The sequence below is a fragment of the Dermacentor variabilis genome, chromosome 10 (assembly GCF_050947875.1).
Source record: "Dermacentor variabilis isolate Ectoservices chromosome 10, ASM5094787v1, whole genome shotgun sequence".
In the NCBI taxonomy this organism is placed as follows: Eukaryota; Metazoa; Arthropoda; class Arachnida; order Ixodida; family Ixodidae; genus Dermacentor; species Dermacentor variabilis.
In genome coordinates, this window is record NC_134577.1 from 60,510,431 (window position 1) to 60,531,387 (window position 20,957).

General features: G+C 45.4%; 2 protein-coding genes across 4 annotated transcripts in view; both read right to left on the minus strand.

Annotated features, from left to right (window-relative positions):
* LOC142560608 (MAM and LDL-receptor class A domain-containing protein 1-like) overlaps positions 1–8,045 on the minus strand; it is a 50,985-nt gene extending 42,940 nt beyond the window's left edge. The window contains exon 1 of the mRNA XM_075672822.1: positions 6,914–8,045. Coding sequence (XP_075528937.1) covers positions 6,914–7,504 — 591 coding nt within the window. The 5' untranslated portion in view covers positions 7,505–8,045. The remainder of the gene's footprint in view (positions 1–6,913) is intronic.
* A 3,564-nt stretch (positions 8,046–11,609) lies between these two features.
* The window catches only part of Ptp36E (protein tyrosine phosphatase 36E), a 258,657-nt gene continuing 249,309 nt past the window's right edge, over positions 11,610–20,957 (minus strand). For all 3 annotated transcript variants that reach the window (XM_075672825.1, XM_075672824.1, XM_075672823.1), the window contains exon 18: positions 11,610–20,826. In XM_075672825.1, the coding sequence (XP_075528940.1) occupies positions 20,761–20,826 (66 nt within the window). In that variant the 3' untranslated portion in view covers positions 11,610–20,760. The remainder of the gene's footprint in view (positions 20,827–20,957) is intronic.

The following is a 20,957-nucleotide window of genomic DNA, read 5'->3' on the forward strand; positions in this document are numbered from 1 at the left end:
AGCCGCTTGCCTGAACACCACGACACGCCTTCGAGCTAGACCAGACTAACTTCCATCGTAGAACCATCGCTGGAGATGAGACATGGAGCCACGCTGATCCCCTTTTTTCGATGCGACGAGAGGCATCGTCCAGAGGGAACTCTTTCCACAGCTAGGGCCAGGTGATCTATAAGCAATGTTACAAAGGGATCCTGTGGCGTTGGCTTAGCTTAGTGGGCCGGGAGATACGCGAGTTGTGGCAAGACAAATCGGGGCCGCCGCGTCACGACAGAGCGCCAAGTCCCAACACCCTCAGTATCCGACATTTCATGGCCGAGAGGAACACTGCCGTCCTGGTACAGCCACCCTATTGCCCTAATCTTGCACGACGGAAGATTCACTTTTTTACGCTTCAAGCTGAAGACCATTATGGCGGGTAGCCGTTTTGAAAGTGTGGAGTCAACTATATAAGTGCTGTAACGACAGAGTTGCGCAACATCCCAAAAGAATCCCAATCCAGCAGTGCATAGGGGCATTACAGAGGAAAAGGAAGAAAGGTGTGTTACACTGGAGGAGATTACTCTGAAGAAATATCTTTTCGAAGACTTGGCCTGGACTTAAGAAAACCCGCTATTCTTTCGTTCGGGGCGTCCACTTAGCAGTTCAGTCACAGGGACGCTTGCTTCGCTGTCCAAACATTTCTTACAGAATCCAAACAAATTCTCTGCTAAATTCATATTTTTTTAAATAATTATTACTCATTCGATATGACTTTCCTGCTTTTAACAGATAAGTTCACCCTATTCAATGCTAATTCCATAGATATAGTAGGTTGCTGCTTGACACAACAGAACAAATTCTCATTGACGTCATTCCCGCTACCTTTCATATAGACCCTCGTACACGGATGGGAACTGTCAAGCTCGGGCAGGAACGAGATATTCGCCGTGACTATGTTCCTGGCACTATGCTACGACAGCATGCGTCGCGTTAGGCGAAGAACGCGGCCGCCCGTAAACACTGACGCGTACGGCACTATAGCGTCGCGAAAGTGAAAGTATCTCCGAGAGGAATTACCCGAGAGTACCGCCTCTACTGTGGCAAGCACACCGAACTTGGCCAGCCCTTCGCAGCAGTCACCCACTAACACCATCGTGTGCTGGTGCGTTGTGCTATAAACACAAGATACAGTATTTTGCTACTCTGTTTTGCGGCACCGCTTTGGTTCGCCTTACACGGGGTATTCATGTTTAAAGCAGTGATTTGGGCTTGTTGGTAAGACATCGTGAGGCTTATAGCGCGTTAAAAAGACAAGGACGAAAGTGAGACGTGACACGCACAGGTGCTAACTTGCAACAATCTCTATTTCGAGCAAGGGACCCATATATATATACAACTTTTTCGCGTACATCATACATGCGCTGTTTGCAAAAAAAACCTTACACACTATTGCGCAGGTACGATAACTCTTTGCGGGAAAGGGCAATTGATGGTTTAGACACACAGTTATCCCCAAGCCTATCAATCATTCCTGCTTCTATAATTTTTTGCAAACAGCGCATGTATGATGTACGCGAAAAAGTTGTATATATGTATGGGTCCCTTGCTCGAAATAAAGATTGTTGCAAGTTAGCGCCTGTGTGTGTCACGTCTCACTTTCGTCCTTGTCTTTTTAACGCGCTATAAGCCTCACGATTCATGTTTGTGTTTTACGCAATTTCTAAAGATCACCCGTGACAGATAACAAAGTTATAATCCTACACAGGTGAAAGTTAAAGAGGCGGACAATAATTGCATCAGAAATCGAAAGACATCATCAACTCATTAACGAAAATTCACTAAATAATTTGTTAATTAGTTTCCTTGCGGCACATATTGCAGTTTTGGAACGTACCTGGAGAGTTTGCAAGGCGTAACAAGATGGAAAGAACTTTGAGGATGGCATGGGTTTCTAGACATGTGCCATCAAGCTAGCGGTAAAAATGCACTGTTGCTCTACTTACTTTCGTAACAGAATGCTCTTTTATGCATTCGAGAACATAAGTAACTTCAATGCCAATGTAATTTGTTTCACACTTTGGCAATGAATATCCCGAAACTGGTGTTATCCTGAACATTCACTTGAAGTGGATACGCCTTGCAATCCCACCGGCGGCGATTACTTAATTGCCATGCGTGCCGTAAAAAAATATTAGGAAGTCATTTAGTGTATCTTTTCTTTTAGTTGAATATGTGTTTCAATTTCTCGTGCAAGTAATGTCTGCGTCTCGTTGAATAATCCCGCTCAAGGACTGGAATTATGCTATCTGCTACAGGCAATCTTTTTTTTTTTTTAATTTCGTAAAACTTCGAAAACAATCGCGCAATACACTGCTATTCGTTCGCTCCCAAAATAATATTTCCAGCGTTAAATAAAATCTACCGAGAAATCGACGAAACATTATTTGTCAGCGTTAACCATCGGTAAAAAAAAAAAGAGGAAGAAAGGTGCCCAGATTCCCGCGAATTCTGCAATATCGGCGCAAACCGAAAAGTGCGCTGCTTCTTTAGTGATCGAAGGCTTGGTGCGGGCACGTGCTTTCATTACGACAAACCATTAATTTAGTTATATCGTGTTTATTTTTTTTTGTTTCTGTGCGTTTGTGCTTGCGTGCGTGGGCATTCTCAACTACTTGTGACAGCCAATACAACAGCATTAATTAGCATACGATACTCTCGCATTTATGATTCTTTTTATCGGTAGCTGCTACACATCAATGCGTTCTCACACGAAGAACAATAAGAGAAAAATGAAACGCATGAAATAATGGGCCACGGAATCAGAACGAACACGTACAACAGAAGGGCTAAAGTATATTAAAAAAAGATCGCACGCTATGGGCGCGTCAGCGGGCAAGCTGCTGCAGCTTTCGCAAAAAATAACCCGTCTATATCTGCGCCGGCCACACTGCTGACTATAATTATTTGATTGGCACACGCCGTAAGAACAATCTGCGATACTGTCACCAGCAGGGTCGCAACACCTCCAACCTGACCAGTGTTGAATAATAATAATAATAATAATAATAATAATAATAATAATAATAATAATAATAATAATAATAATAATAATAATAATAATAATAATAATAATAATAATAATAATAATAATAATAATAATCGTCATCATCATCATCATCAGCCTGGTTACGCCCACTGCAGGGCAAAGGGCTCTCCCATACTTCTCCAACTACCCCAGTCATGTGCTAATTGCGGCCATGTTGTCCCTGCAAACTTCTTAATCTCATCCGCCCACCTAACTTTCTGCCGCCCCCTGCTACGCTTCCCTTCCCTTGGAATGCAGTCTGTAAACCTTAATGACCGTCGGTTATCTTCCCTCCTCATTACATTGTTGTTATCTCCTCATTACATTACTGAGTTGAATATGCCTACGCAACGCAGTTCGGTGCAGTCAGAATGTGCTGTCCTTCTCCCTCTGTTGTCAATGGTCAGTGAAGTTTGCAGGGTGATCGAATCCTTTTAAGGGCGATAACTCTGACAGGAGAGCCTGATCGTTCGCTCAAAAAAGTCAACTTGCCAAGCAGAGTTTAAAAGCGTCCTGATAAATTAGCATGTCCACAAAGTAAAGTTCATGCTGCCAACCGCGCGGTGCCATAGCGGCGACAGTGACGCAGCAGGTGCTCGATGTCCTCGGGTAGCTTGCGTTCGTTGCACAGCGAGGAACCGAGTTCACCGACTTTAAGTAAAAAGAAAAGGAATAAATAACTACTGGCGTAGGCTACACGAAGTCTTATCCGATGAACGACTTCCTCAATCTGCTTGCTCATTCTTCGAGGGACGAGGTAGGTCCAGATGAGTGCAAGTATAGGCTTGCTGCCGGGATTATATTCTGAATATCCGGCGCAGCACGGAGAAGGGGGGGGGGGGGTAAATACAGAGAGCAATTACTTAACAGGTACCGACGGGCAAGTTAGTGATCCACGACTTCGATGAAAGAGCGCGTTTGAAAAAAACAAAAAATAAAAGACGTTCACACAAATATGATTGACGAGGACGCACACAGGCGCTGATGCAGGCACGTCCTCGCCGTTCATGTTTGCGTGAACGTCTGTATCATTTTTTTTTCTTAATGCGCTGCTTCACCAAAATCGGAGAAATTACAAACGCGGATTGGTTTAAGAAAAAGATGTAAAAGCTTCCATTTCGTTCGTCATGTGCGGCGTCCGTATGAGCCTAGACTCGCTTAACCTCCACGCGAGCTCGGCTAGTTATCTGGCCAGAAATTAAACGCTACAATACTGGAGAAAAGACGGAGTCTCTAGAAGTATTCGTAGCTGCGCCGTTAAAGTACTCGCCCAATGCCAACGAGCGGAATGCAAGACTGTATACAGCCTCAGCGTTCGGCTTGACATATTTTGTTAAATGACGCTGTATCGCAAATGCTGGCTGCTTGCAAAACAAATACCAACACGAACAACTGCGAACAAATCGTAGCTGTGAATCACACTTGCGCAGGTGATATCATAAGAAGCCAACAAAACAATGACATCAAGAGAAACATATGGGAAATTGCTTGTAGTTACTAATTGAATTAAATAAATGATAAATTAGTGGAAATAAAAGGGGATGAAAAAAAACTTGCCGCAATTGGGAAACGATCCCGACGGTGCCACTGGCTATACACTCCCCAAAGGTAGTTCTAGTAGTAAAAAAACATAAATACCCATAAAGTGGATGGGAAAACGACGCCGCGGTAGCTCAATTGGTAGAGCATCGCACACGTATTGCGAAGACGTGGGATCGTTCCCCATCTGCAGCAAGTCGTTATTTCATCTACTTTCACTTCCATTAATTTACCATTTCCTGAATTCAATTACTGACTACAAGTAATTTTCCCTGTTTTCCTTAGTGTCATTGTTTGTTGGCTTCTGGCGATATGAATAATGAAAATCGCGAACCTCGGTTCCACCCCCTTTCTTCTCGTTTCTCAGGCGATGTAATTCTAAGGGATCATCCACCGATACGATAAATATTCCGGGATGCAAAGCCTGCCGCCTAAACCAACTGACGCACGCGTTTGATACGCTGATCAAAAAGCGAAAATACAACCGAGTGAGAACTGTCGAGAATTTCGCAGGAAGATGCGCCCTACAATAAACTTCCGGGAAATAATGCCCTCCGAAGAACACAAACATCACAAACAACAAATTATTATTAAAATAAAAGTACCCCACGCGGCTAGCTGCCAGTGCGACTAGCAGCGCGTAAAAACATCTTTACTTATTTTTACTGCTTTGGGAAAAAAGAGGAAAAAGATAGATCACTTACGAAGCCAATATTTTCTGGAAATGTGTTAAATGTTAGCGTTGATATGTAGGCAAATCTTGAGATGTGGGGGTAATTAAAGCCGAAAGAAATTCGCTAGATTCTTTTTATTTTGCCTACTTGGAGGCGTTATGTGAGACGCTCACAATATTTCACTGCTGCCCTGGGAGAACGAAAGACGACAGCGACTTCAAATTAAGGGGAATGGGATGCCATGCTATAGGCTGACGTGTACCGAAAGCTTGAAGTTAACTTCAGGTTAAGAAGAAGTTCAACATGGGCTTTCAAAATATTTAATGAATATCACGTAGAAGTATACAGCATGTTGTGGGTGACGTATGATAAATGACCTAACCTTGTAGGTGAAAGCAGCCTTTGTAGTAAATTACTTATTCAAGTACTCCGTGAGTATATTACTGCCGTTATTTGCAATGTTTGTCAGAGTCCTTAAGTACATCACATCGAGCTGGAATTCGGTGGAAACGACAAGCATGCGAGGTGTAATGTGTGGCGAAACTTTAACGTTTACGGCTGAATGAGAAGTTGTTGCAAATAATTACTGAGCCCTGACCTTTTCCTTATTTTTATGCGTTATGGGAGGTTCGTAGTTTATTTTGACAGAGTCCCCGATCAAGTAAACAAGGCACTGAGTTTACATTATAAGGGGGCCTGTAAAGAGCAATGCGTTGGCAAAAGTCCGACTGTTTGGTTAACGACTTTCATGGATGAATTAGCACCGAATTAACAAAGATATTATTTGATATTTCATCCGAAAGGCGGCATTTGTGATTCTCTATTGAAGTCGTTGTTACGTTTGTAACTAAATTGTCATGGATCGATAGCTTTGAGTCACGTAGAATTATAATCTGCAGTATGACATACTAGCCCCGTCCATCTCTTTACTTTTATATTGCAAGCTACTTTTCTTTGTTTTTTTTTTAACTATAAGGATGGCCCGGTTAATTCGTAGTATCACGCATCGTTTCCTGGCTGCTAAAATGGTAATATCCGGTGCTCTGCGCAATTAAGTGTCCTTATGACGAATTGTGCTCAATGCTGGCACAAGTTTTATTGGCAGCTTGGTAATTTGAAAAGCAAAAGTTAAAGAATGTGCTTGTGCACGAAATATAAATCCTAATCCTACCGCATTATTTGAGAGGAACCACACGCTACAAATAATCATTTTTGAATATGGTCACTGTAGCCGTGCGAATGCCGAAAACGCCGAAAAATACAATTCATCAGATCGTGATTGCTGTCACAGATGTCTTTGGGAAACCCGGAACGTTGGTTCTATTAAAAACTGAATTACTACGTCGTTGATCCTCTGCTTATCTGCCTTAGCGTAAAGGCAACGATTTCAACACAACGTAATTCGGCGCTAGATTTGTGCCTTCGTGCTAAGACGCAAACATTTTTTTTTCTTTTTACTTCGGGAAAATTTTCCGCAAGGTATATGAGGAATAAAAGAAAAGCAAATGAATTCTTTCAAGTCTTCATCATGCAGGGACTCGAAAAACAAACTGCGTCGTCCCTGATCTGTGCACACTTTCGTCATGTCGAACAACCGACTAACGCAGGCGCCATACGATTGAAAACGAACACTCACCAAGAAGTCTCTTTCCAGCTTCGTGTCCGCAAGTGGCGTATCCGGAGCCGCAGTTGTTGACTCCTCCGTAGTGGCTACGGACAGAACCACAGACTCGTCCCTCTCTAGTAACGACGTGAGCGTTGGGGCAACGTCCAGGAGAAACGGCAAATGCGTGGTCGTCGTGGCATTGGTGACGTTTTTCGAACCACCATCACCGTGGTCTGTGTGTGATACGTCGTGTCTCGCAGTTCTGTTCGTCAGCACGACCGAGTCGGTCGACACCGTGCTCCAGACTATGGATCCCGTCTTTTGCGTGACGTCATCCCCGGGCACCTCGAATCCACAGTCTGTTTCTTCGGCCGCAATGGCAACGACGCAGTAACAGACGCTGATCCAGCGAACTATGGACGACATCTCTGACTTCGGGCGTAGCCTTGCTAAGCCTTGTTCGATAGTGCGACGGAAGACAGACGACGACCTTTCAGCGTCTTCTGTCCGTTTTACAATGAGACCTCTTCCGCTGTAAATACATCGGTACCGTGTTGCGATCCATGTACTAAATAGTCTTAGCAAGAAGCAGACGAAACGCACGGTCCGTCCTCGTAACATCTGGAGCAGACGACGCGACCTGACATCCCGCCTGCAGAAGGACTGTCTAATTTGCGGCTGGAAACCCAATGAAAAGGACAAAAGACCGGACGCTGCGCGCGAGACAAAAGCAACCTGCAGAAAATGGGACCACGATGAAAACGTACCCGTTTCGTTGTTCTAGTTGCCCGCCCGTTGGTTTTGTTGTTGTCAAAGGGACGCCCGCAGTTGCCTCTACATTGAGTAGCTCGCGCTTATCAAAAATCAAGAGACCAGTGAAAGCGGCGCGGCAAGCAGACGACAATGATGCGCTTCTGCTGTGGTTTGGTGACAGAAACAGCCAATGGCGTCGCTTCTTCCTGGAAATGTGGCTGCGCACTCGGTCCTTTAGAGACGCCCTGGCAAGGCCTTCTGTAGCAAGCAGTGAAAAAGAAAATGCCATCAGAAAATGTTAGTTGGCACTAGCTGTTTAAAAATTTAATTGGCTGTAGAGGATCACCGGTAGATTGCTGTTGCGTGTGGCAAGGTCTAGCGAAATCCCCGAGAGCAGAGGAGCCCTAATTAATAGAAAATAGTCAACCAAGTGGATTGTACTTTACACTCCTGAAGAATATTACATATTAAAATTATTAAAAATTGATTTACTTCTGGCACATGCGAAGATTGAAACGTTAATATTGTTTTCCCGGCGCTATATCACTACATACGTAATCATGATGTAAGCTCTAAAGTACTTCTACAAGTCACAGGACTAGATACACGACTTTAGAAATGCGGCAAATGCGGTGTTAGCGCAGTGTACTACCTGCAAATACCCTCGCACTTCCTTCTCTTCATCATTATTACTCATCACAAGTTTGCTTTCCCGTACTGCTTCCCTAGTACAAGAAAGGCACGCCAAAACTACTAGCTAATGCCTGCCTCTCCGACTTTTGTGTAAATAAATTTCTCTCTCTCCCCTTAATTGTCCATGCTGTTGTTCTTTTCCAATTACACTGAAATAACACTTGTGAAATACAGTGCACTACGTGAATTACAAACTTTTGTAGATTATGCTTGTCTAACGCAGCAGTCATGCAGGCATTACGGAATCAGGGTGTAGACAAGCCGTATGTATATATACTGAAAGATATCTATAGCGACTCCACAGCCACCGTAGTCCTCCATAAAGAAAGCAACGAAATCCCACTAAAGAAGGGCGTCAGGCATGAAGATACGATCTCTCCAATGCTATTGACAGCGTGTTTACAGGAGGTATTCAGAGACCTGGATGGAGAAGAATTGGGGATAACAGTTAATGGAGATTGCCATAGCAATTTGCGATTTATTGATGACATTGCCTAGCTTAGTAACTCAGGGGACCAATTGCAGTGCATGCTCCAGACCTGGACAGGCAAAGTACAAGGGTGACTCTAAAAATTAACTTGCAGAAAACTTAAGTAATGTTTAACAGTCTCGCAAGAGAACAGTAGTTTACGATAGGTAGCGAGGCACTGGATGTGGTAAGGGAATACATCTACTTACGGCAGATAGTGACCACGGATCCGGATCATGAGACTGAAATACTCAGAAGAATGAAAATGGGCTGGGGTGCGTTTGGCAGGCATTAGATCATAAACAGCAGGTTTCCATTATCCCTCAAAAGAAAAGCGTATAACAGCTGTGCCTTACCAGTACTCATCTAGGGGGCAGAAACCTTGAGACTTACGAATAGGGTTCTACTTACATTGAGGACGACGCAACGAGCTATGGAAAGAAGAATGATGGCTGTAACGTTAAGAGATAAGAAGAGAGCAGATTGGGGGGTGAGGGAACAAACTCGAGGTAATGACATCTTAGTTGAAATCAAGAAAAAGAAATGGGCGTGTAATGAGGCGGGAAGATAACCGATGTTCATTAATGGTTACGGACTGGATTCCAAGTGAAGGGAAGCGTAGCAGGGGCGGCAGAAAGTTAGGTGGGCGGATGAGATTAAGAAGTTTGCAGGGACAACATGGCCACAATTAGTACACGCCCGGGGTAGTTGTAGAAGTATGGGAGAGGCCTTTGCCCTGGAGTGGGCGTTGCCAGGCTGATGATGATGATGAACGCACGCGTTAGAATCTATGTGAAGCGGTTATTGAAATGCTACAAAGAAGTGAAGTGCTCTAATGTTGCCCGCTTACTTCCTGCACTTTCGGCCTAAAGGAAACTGGCACGCGCGCATGCGCTCCCGCGCACACGTGGTATAAGTCACGTGACACGAGCGGCGACCCTATCAAAAATTTAGTTGGCTTTGGCACGATAGAAATGTGCGCGCCTTTTTGGCGATGCTGAATACATGCGTATGGTTACCCGACTTTTACGCATTTCGCGTTAGATGCGCTGTGTCGCTGTAGGTACAAAGGTACGACTAGCACTCAGTGGAGCCGTCTAACGTTGAACAACATATTCCTGCATTCGGTCTTCCTTCGCCCGCTGCTATTCCCACGGCGGCAAAGGACTCTCTACATGTTCAGTGCTCGGGCACCAAGCTCTGGCTTTTATCTTCTCAAGCTTATAAGTATAGGGGCCATGACGCAGACAACGGCTGTCGTCTGATTAGATTTACCTGCATTCATTCGACGAAGCGAGATTCTGAATCTCTACTGTCTAGTCTACTAATTATAATCAATAATGTTCCCTCTCTGTATGACTGTTGTCCATCAAGTTTGCTGTAGGACAACAGAAAAACCTGTAGGACAATTTGCTAAAGGAGACAGAGAAAGGCAAAGGATGGAGAAGGAGGTTAACCAGAGGTTATCTCCGGTTGGCTACCTCCCGAATCAAGTAGACAATGAAGCGACGGAAAGCGAAGGAGAAATTAACAGTCTTTTTTTTTTGGTTAACATGTAGATATAACCAGAAAAAAGAAAGAGAAATGAAAGATTAAAAAGATACAAGTATACCAGAGCTGGGAGGCTAACCCACATCTTCCGTACTATAAGAACGGCGATGCTTTACGATTCAGCTAACCGTGTGGTGATCCTACCATCCACTTTCTTGGGTATTTGTGTACAAAACATAGCCCTACGAGCGATACAGTCAGCGCCGCTCAGGGTCATGGCGGCGGGTGTGGAACATCCTTCCAACCGTAGGCGTTAATATAGGCAGTGCACACGGCTCAGCTTAGAGCGCTGGCTTAGTAGCTTACAAGGTTCTTTTTTTTTTACTTGATGTAAGGTCATGTACAGGTGTTTATTTGGCCAGTTACCTGCTCTTACACGTTAAGGCTCAACATTTTAAAGAGTATTGCTTGAGTAATTTTTCTATTTCTCGGCTGACAAAGTTATATTATCTTAACAGGTTTAATATTTGTTTCTTTAAAAGTTCAGTGCAATCTTTATTTTTCACAAAATGTTAATTACTTCCCAGTACATTCCGGCCAAATTAATGACACCACGGACAGCTCCTGCAGGTTTTCCAGCCTTTGCTGACTTACGAACCCGTCAGGCTTAGTAAGACTAACGCTTTCGGTATTTTGTAAGTGCAAATAAAAAATGTAGATTAAATTATGATGGCGCCTTAGCGTCCTTTGATTGCCTGAATCCCAAATGCGTCAAGGCAACGTCATTTAAGTAAAACGGATCTGGTGGCACTTATAGAAAAAAAATGCTCAAGAGGGAAGTGCTCCTTCGACTGGGAGTTCGCGCTCATATCCTATGTCGTGGTACCTTGAAGGCAGCGTCTTCTAAACTCTGATGAACAAGCGGAAAGGCTCACCTGTCCGAAGTGCGACCTCAATTAAAGAGCGGTCTACGCGGCGAATATGCTTGGGCAATGCATGGTCCCAAAAAAGAAACGCCCCAAGAAGGCGCTTTCTTCGGAGGCTCATCTGGCCAAATCGCCTGGATAGCCCCCGGACTTGTGTTCGCAATCCTCATTTTAATTACCTGCTCTCGCATATCACGGTCTCTCCTGGCACACCTGACTCGGTCGGCGGAGGTCAAACTATAGGCCCGGAGGCCAATATTTGAATCTTAAGTATACATACGTGTGCTCCGGCCCTCGAGAAAAGAAAAAGAAAAAAAAAGTTTTGTGAAAAGTTTGCATGCAGTTTTGTTTATGAAGTTAGCAGCGACGAGAAAGAAGTCCATGCAGAAACGGGTAAATAGTTGAAAGAGATTTATTTCACATAATAACGAGTGGCAACAGCATTTCGTGGGTGCGCAAATTTTGGCGAGAACACTTGAGCATTGGAAGCTAAAGAGACGCTAGCTCACGTACAGAATAACCATACATTGCTCTAAACTGCCCTGTGACCTGGTGTCAAAGTTCGCGCTGAGAAAGGAACTTTCATTTTTCTTTTGACAAAGCAAAGGCTTGGAAGCACTTGTACAAGCTTGCGTAGCATTCACGAAACGTACTATAGACCCTTACCCACTTTTACAACTTCGAGAGTGTATTTTTCAGAGCTACCACAGGATACTGACACCATTGAACACTGGAAGCAGAAAAAAAAGAAAAACATCGATCACGTTTACCACGAACCGGGAAGCACGACCTCCGATTGTGTTTACGTTAGAAATAAAAAGCAGAGATAATGTGGGCTCACAGCCAGTCGCTATCAGCGCTGGACACGTGACTGTCCGGCGCAGTCCAAGCAAATGTTACAGCGCTCTTTCAATATCGCAACTATTTACTGCCGCCATTTTGTAATAAGTGGCAAGGAAATACATTTCCATCTTCACGTATCAGTAATCGGTGATTAAACGCAATGAACACGTGAACTGACACGCGCAGCAATCCCTCTACTTTAGACAGCTTAATCATTCAATGCTCAGTCGTTTGGTTTTCCCAGCCTTCGTGATAAGGCTGTCGACGTCATCGCGATAGGATCGACGCTGCTAATAAACCTCCTACGGCAAGTTGTGCTGTCTGCAACAATTCAAATTGCTTTGAAGGGTGTGTTTCCTTCGAATCTCAGTGACCCTAACAGTGACTGCTTTGTACGCTCATTGTGGTAGCACGTATTAAATTCCGGACATAACTGTATTAAGAAAGAAAGATAGGATCCATTTACAGGAAGAACACTAGTGGAAAGGAAGTGTGAAATATCTTGCCCGCTGGGAAAATACGATACCGCTACCTACATTGAACGTATACTACGTCCAAGCTCTGCCGTCTAAACATGGCTACTAAAAGCTACCGAGTAGCTGAAAAGCTCCGTACGCTCGACATTTTTTTACAAGCACGCTGTACAGTTAAGAAGTCTCAAACCCTGTACAAGGTATGCTCTTTCTTCCGAGTCAAAGCATTGGTGTCAATGTCAATAGCTTTGTCGAAAAAGTGAGCGACCGGCGACATTGTGCGCTTGAAATCTGCGAGACCGATCTAAGTGTGTCAGCTGTGTGCATAGCGCTACCGCAACAAGTCCTGCCTGCAGCCGAAGTGAAGGCAACACAACGTAGTTTTTTTTTTTTTTTTTTGCTCTGGTCCCTCTTTCGTTTCGGCGCGTTTGTTCTGTTTCTCTACGCACTAGGCTCAACAATGCTTAAGAAAGGGTGCGGAGAAAAGGCGTTCGCGCTGCTTCTGTACACTAGTTCCAGCGGGAGACTAAAGCCCGCGGTGGAGGGACGACGCGTTGAGGTCACGAACTCCTCGACACTTCGACGTTAGGCCTTCCCGGCAAAGAAGCGACGCTGCCTTCTGAGTGGCGCCCACAAGAAGTTGCTCAAGACCTCTCTGAAAACAACAGCACGATTTCCGGCATAGGCGATGTATTGAAGGGCAGCGCTGGCTTGCTACAACCTTGAACGCCTTCTTTGCCGCGTGGATTCGTGGGGCATTGCCCACGACGAGCACAGAAATCCTGCTTTGCTAACTGTATGCCCAGCACGCTATAGGCAGTGCGCATATACGATGCCAAGCTTGCCGTTTACGCTTAAGAAAGTATGATTAGACTGGCTCGAGGAGAAGTTTCGAAACAAACTCCAGCTAAGACTATACATGGATGTGTGCCGGCATTGCCTAAAACGGCGACCGACGCATGGCCTGCTGGAATACAAAGCAACCGTGAGCCGTCTCGGCCAGTGCGGCCTAACCTAGACCTATCCTTCACACACATGGATACGCTAAGCGATGCGTTGTTTTTTTTTATGAACAGTATAAAAGGCGGTCGTCAGAACATTCGCAAATTGCGACCACTGAGAAAGCATACACGCTTTGAAGTGCTTTGTGCGGAGTTTAGTGGTTGGCCATGGCGCTACTCGGGAACTGTTAGAGCGGCCATCGGCGAAAGCGATATACTCTACGCATGTGTTCGCATAGACGAGAGTCAAGTATTCTGCCCATTACGCGACGTGTAAAATTTGGCCGAGGAAAATAAAGTTCAGGCTTTTTCATTGCATATACGCTTCGCACAGAAGCGAGATTTCGTTCGCATAGGCTTTGGCACTTCGCCGAGTCTCCGACGGGCAATTGCCCTTTTTTCTTCGGCGCTGTTACACGGCAGCTTCTGCTACGACGCTCGTAAACAACTGTGTTTCGTTTAGGTCTGCAGCAACTTTGCTTTTTTTTTTCGCGGCTGACTATTTAGCAGCGTTAGGGCGTCCCAAGCGAGCCGCAGACGGTACGAGTATGCACAATGCGGCATACCTTCTAACCTGAGTGAAAGCGCTGGGAACGTCGGTGCTCTTATTTTTTCAGACCTGAGTAACTGTGGTACCAGTACAGCATACTTGCTCGGCTGGGAGAAACTTGCGTGACTGCACCAACTTTTATACAGCCGAAAAAGAAAGGTGCCGAAACAACCATGCACCGAGCGGGGCAAAAAGAGGGTGAGAGTATCCTACGACATCCTTGAACGGCGCAAAAGACTAGAAGAGCGTGTGCCAAACAGACACACGAAGTGTACGCCTAGTGCGCAACTTTTCTTTTTTTTTCCCTTGTCTCACTCCAAATGCCCTTCCACGAGTGGTTCGGTCACTTATCCTCCCCACCTTTCTCTTCCCTGTACTTTCATTGCTGCGAGATAGCCTGCAACAGTTCTTTGCCACATTTCTGTCACATTGATACAGCTCCAGGATATCTGCCACTGCAGTCACTTGCAAATTAGAAAGAAACCGCAACCAAATATTAACTGCTAAAACGAGCTGGTAATTGCGCATATTGCCCTTGCGCGCTCTGGAATACAGGGTAATTCAGCGAACACTTTCAAATTATTTTAAAAATTGCCGTTGGCCGCTAGCACAATTCTAGTCCATGAGCCGGTCTACTCGAACACGCGAACATTACGTGCACAAATAATTGAAAAAAAACATATTCGAATAATTAGCAAATAGTCACAAATTACCTTCTAAACAAACTACCTTAAGCACATATTGCAATTTACAAATTCTTGCAGACTCCCAGGAATATCCACCTGGAAAGAATTGTGGGGATGACGCCATTTGCGAGATACGCGCCGTCAAACTTCCGGTGCAAATTCCCTGTCGCTGCACTTACTTTCTTAAGGAAACGTCGTTTCGTGCATTGAAGCGCAAAAGTAACTGGAACGCCAATGCGTGTCTCCGCAAAGTTCGGGAACTGATATCTTGAAACTGATGTCATCCCAAGAATTCGTTCCAACTGTATCCGCCTCGCGAATTCCCCGGCTAGAATTCGTAAATTGCAACATGTGCCACAAGGTAGCTAGTTAAAAACATTAATTATTGAATATTGCTAATTCGTCGATTACGCACTCAAATATTTCTTGCGAAAATGTCTGCCTCTTCCAGTAGACCAGCTCGTTGACTAGAAGTGCGTTATCCGCCGCAGGCAATTTCAAAAACATTTTGAACGCGTTCGCTGAAGCGCCTGGTACGCACGTACATATGCGAACTCGCGTGCAACGAGAAATGGTGTCGTGGCAAAGCTGAAGCCGACCTTCTTTGGCTGCGCTTCTGAAAGCACGATCAGATATTCAAATAGGGCGTCGTCGGTCAGACAACGGAAAGCAATCGGGCACAAACGAGTGGCAGAATTTGCATACTTCATAAAAGGTTGTAGGGCTATCTTCATCGCTACACGTATGTAACGGCACCAGGGCCGCTAAGAAACGTACACTGCATACTACGCAGGAGAAACAAGAACGTACGATTGAAGCGATCGCCCTTAATTCTGTACCGAAGTTGCAGTATTTTAGATGACGCCAGTTTCACGGACTCTCCTGCGTGTGCGCTCCTTGGAAACACGGCGTCCGCCATCGCTCCCGTTATTGATCGCCAACAAGGTGGCATGCGTTTAAAACTAACGGACACCCGCTTAATCCAGCCTCATATCGCCATTTGCGTAGCGTACGCCCAATTTCCAAAATGAAAACAGAGCATTGGAAGTAACCTCGTCGCAAGAGACGGGCGCCCGGTCCAACCTTGTTTCCAGGTAAATTCATGCAATCTCGCGTGATTGCACTACGACGCAGCGTATAAAACTGCATCCTCAAAGAGTGCTCTCATATCGCAGGCAACTTTTAGGCAACAGCATTGAATAGTGACGTGGGCCGACTTAATCCGCGCGGCCTTCCGCACGCGTGCGGACATGTGGGACAAGCGCACACGCCGCACACGGGTGCGCCCAAATTTTGGCTTACACTGGTCGTGCGGACTGAGTGCAAACCGAAGTCCACCTGTGTGCGACAGGCGGACAGCTGTGCGGCGAACTGCTGCGCGAGCTCTACGCGCCTCCGCACGCGTGCGGAAGGCCGTGCGGATGCGGACTGAGCGTGAGTCGGCCCTTGCAGGTGTACTGCAGAGCGAATGACGAGCGGTGCACGAGGTTAGTATAGCCGTGCGCGATACAATCGCGGAAGGCGTAGCTTAACGAGTGAACGCGGTAGTCCCGAGGCGATTCGCACGCTGTACAGACAATCGACAAACGCGGGGCGGCGTCATCCTTGCAGCGTTACGCTTACGCAGTTACCCTGCCCGAAGGACAAGGCGCAGCACGCAGCAACTTTACGAAAGGCACTGTTGCCGGCATGCCCGTAAATGAAAATGAACAGAGGCTTTAACGGCAGGCACGCGGGCAAATTCGTACAATTCTGTGCCCTCAGCAAAAACGTCGACGACGGTAACGAGGAATATACAGGTGCGAAGCCGGCCCGCTTAAGTTAGCCGTGAACAAGCATTACCAATCGTAAACTGAACAGCGGCGTACGCGGTACATACAATGTCTGCTAGTAGGTGTTGCCGCGGTATGCTTAAGTTTTAAGCATGACTAACGTTTCTACAGGCATCTATAAATAAACATATTCGCCGTATCACTGCCCCATGTGTATTTACGTGTCATTTACCCGTATGTTCAGCATACATTTCAGCCGTGTACAGGATACAACTGCTTAGAATGGCTGTTACGCGCAACTTCAAGGAAGTGCAGCATCTATGCGCCTTTTATCCGGTTTCCCAGCATGGGCCAGTTTCAAGTGTACATTTCGGAGTCAGACTTAAGCATCTATTACAAGCACAGGTGAACTACAAAACAGAACAATGCATAGAAGTAGTTTTGGACTTGCTCACGTTTTAATTTAAGCTCACACTATTGCTAATCCCATAATTGTCTTTATCGCATGAAACGTTTTAATTGTATAAAAAAAGTCATCGGCACAAGCGTACACGACGTCCAATATACTCGTCGACACGTTGTATTCATGTCTTGTAATCTATCAGCTGTTCTCAAGCCACTGTGCCTTTGTAACCGTGAGACATTGTAACGTAACCATAATGCATGTTTCCGTCGACTCACTAACCGGCGTGTGCTCGTCTGTGTTATCTCTGTATTGCTAATACGACTGCTTACTTCTGCTCTTATCAAAGCGGGAAGAAAGCTTTTTCTCTTTATTGCATGAGACGAAAAATACAAAGCGGGGAGGAGGGGGGGTGCAAATGAAACAATTTGACGAAACACAAAATATGGAAACACAATTATTGTACAAAAAAAAACACATGGGCGTGATACCGCTAAAAATATTAAGCTTAAAATCAAAGAGAAGTAGCAGCTAAACAAATTCCTTGCCGTCGACTCTTACCTCGACACGCAGCATAAAACGAGCTTAATGACTTTCTTCAATAGCTTAGACTGGTTCACAGCATGCCAGCTAAGCGCGATAAGAAGCTCCGATCGATGCTGTAATTAAGAACGAAGGGCTACTTTCTTCGAACGTCGGGATTCGGCGTAGCTGTGGAATTAAGAACGGGCTCGCCGTGTTAAATATGGGCTTCGTAGTGAATCAAGTGTGACGACGCTTTTATTTCAACACCTCTTCTTAGTGTGAGTCAACTATTCAAACCTGCTAACGTATCTAGAAAGCACGCTTCAAGCAAAAAAAAAGAAGAAAGAAAGAAAGAAACTCAAACAAGACCTCACACATAAACTAACCGAATCGTTGCATAGGCCTTGTAGATGGACCGGCGTAGTCTTTATACACTATGCTAGAGTAGGTCATCTAGACTTGGCATAGATACAGTGTGGGTTGAGGTGGCGTGCTAGTGCTTATTTCCATTTCTGCGCACAGAAAGCTTTATAGAGTAGTGAACTGAAATGCTGTAGGTACGGTAGCTAAAGCGTACAATCGCATTGAAATAAATGTCATCGCTCGGCACTTAATACGCGAAAGGATGTCAAACTCGATAGCTCAGTTTTACCGCGCAGCTAAAGCGTAACAATCGCACAAGTTTGCATCATGGCGGCGGTTACACTAACTTTGCTTGACGGCTACACAGATTTTTTGCTTCACGTTCGGTGGCCTGGCACTGCGAATACATTACGAATCAAGAGCACGATACATCGCGGCAATCGCCGGAGTGGTAGGGCAGAGCAAAGACGCGATTTGTTCTTTGCAACTAATTGGCTCAATCTGAACGTTCCAATTATAAGTAGTGCGAAGGAAACATAGCGTACCGACTTCAAAAGCTGACGGGAATGAACGCGAGTGAATCGCGATTCTGGGGCTGTTCTCCAACCAGATGTATTAAATTAGTGTGTAGAGCTTCAAAGCGGCAACATGTGCAAAAAAAATGTTTTTTAAAGCACTGCGTAGCATGTCGAGAGAAGACACATTTCACGTGCCCGTCACCATCGTCAGTGTGTACGGGTGACTCTTTGTCATGCAACTGTTGCCGGCGTTTCTCTCATACTCAAGGTCCGAGGAACCACGAGGAGAAAAAGAAGTGAGCTTCAAAACAGCGAGAACAACTAATGCAGCCTGCACTATGAACCATGAGCTTCGCTTAGCAAAATATTCAAGGCCTTTCAAACCACAGTAGTATACGTTACGAAAAAAAAAAATACCGTATTCGCTATCTCACTGCCGACGCAATAGTGATAAGAAAGGACTGAAGTTCTTACATGGAGTTCTAGGTGACCGCACATGAATACAGAACAAAGAAGTATTGGCACACAGTATAGAAAAAAAAAGTAGGCCTAATCCCTGCAGGTGCCACAATTCCATGCCATAACATGGGAACATTCCAATTCACATACATATGTGGTTCCTTATGAGTATACGGGATTATTCAAAATAGGATCCACGATAAACACTTTCCTTCTATGGAAAATGATAATTCTTTGCGAGGAAGAAAACGACTCGAAAAATTTATCGAATGAATGGAGCGTGGATTACTAACGACCCTGGAAGCAGTGTGCATAGGGAACAAACAAAGCGGATTGATAAAGCGACACCACGCACTGTTACCGAACCGGCCACTAATTCTCCCTAATCGGAGATGTCCTCGGCTGGGATCTCTGAGGATGTGCGAGGACTGATACAGTGTAGCCGGCGGTCATAGCAACGATGCACAACAACGCTTTGCTGTCGAAGAAAGCACGAAAACTGTGCATGCAGCCGCTACCTTCCAAACCGCCTGCACTAGCGGCAAAAAAAAGAAAGAAAAAACCCTCGCGCATCGCCATAAGAATATGCAGAACATGCGAAAAATGACAGGTGCCTCGATATTATATTAACATATTAGGTCGCTGTTATAATGGATGAAGGTTAATGTAATGTATTGGACGCCATCAACTTAAACGTGTTTACCGATTGCTCAGACAGCGCGGAGTGATACATTCGTGTGACCGCACTCATTGCGCTGCTTCCGCAAGCGCACTCACTGCGTGTACTCGCTTCCAAAACGTAGTGCGCAGCGTACTGCAAGTAGAAGGATATGAACGTTGCTTGATTTAGGGCGGCAACTGCATGCGTTGTGTTTTATGACCTATGAGGGACGTTATTCAGTCGAACGCGTCGCTAATCGAGCCAGGTCGCCACGATATGCGCGGAGTGATTACTGACCGCACTACTTGAGTAGCCCTCCGTAGTGTTTCCCGCTGAGAGTGTGTCGAAACGTCGTCGCAGAGACGGCTAGATATACAGGAAGGTTGACGGCTGTTATCCTAAATATCTTTCAAGGTCTCTTTCGGCAAGGAAGACAACTTAGCAAAAAGACAGAATTGAAGTAAAAAATGGTGCACGCTACTTTAGTGTACAAGATGTGTAAAGATGGCGGCTGAGTAGCCTAAGACAATAGCTAGCTGGGACGTTCGCAGGGGCATAGAAAAAAAAACGTAGTCCCGCTTTCCCTGGATTAAGGATCGAATAAAGTAATTATGTGTGAAAGCGTGCGCATTGCGTTTTTCTCAAGTTTGAAAACACCAAGTTTCAAAATGCAGCGATAACATATGTGTTGTTTTCTTCGTTACTTTCTTGACGAGCTCGATACTCCCTCACTTTTTTTTTAGCTCTTAGAACATCAAAGTAGGCTGGCTTCAAAGCCAGGGTGCCATTCTGGACACGGCGAAAATCTGCCACGTTGGCGTTTTGAGCCAATCAGGCAGGCCGCGGCTGCCCTGGGAGCCAATCCGAGCGTTCAAGATGGCGAACTCGACAGTACATGACGGAACTAGAGTTACTCTCTAGCCGAAGGTGTCCAGAGTAGCAGCCCGGGCCAGATTTAAAACACATCTGAAGTACGAAAACAACTTTCTAACTAAGGAAGAGACCTCCCATGGCGAGAACAACGGGGGGAACAACGCTAAAACAAGAAAAGATTTCCGCTATGGCGGGGCGACGCGGACGGACGTTAGTGGTTCGCCGACGCCATCTTCGCAGGGGAAGAATTGCACCCCGTGACCACGTGTCTCCTACGACGCCGCTGGAATGTTGTGCCGTTGATTGTACGGGAATCGCGGCTTCCCGGGGCGCGCCGCGATCCGTTCCCGTTCTTCGGCTTGTGGAACAGGACGTACGCACGTTGAGTGAAGGAACCTACGTTGCGAGCCGCTTATAGTCACTCCTTGTTCAGGTAGTGCAGCACATAGTGCTGAATCAGGTCGTAGCAGTACTTGTACTCGGTCTGAAAAGAGATAAGCAGAAGAATGAAACACGTTAATGAAAGAAAAAGAAAAAACTACGTGCTGTGTTATACCTACGGGCGTTAATCTCGGGTGTACGGATCTCTGATAGTGAGCACGAAGTCTGCAGACA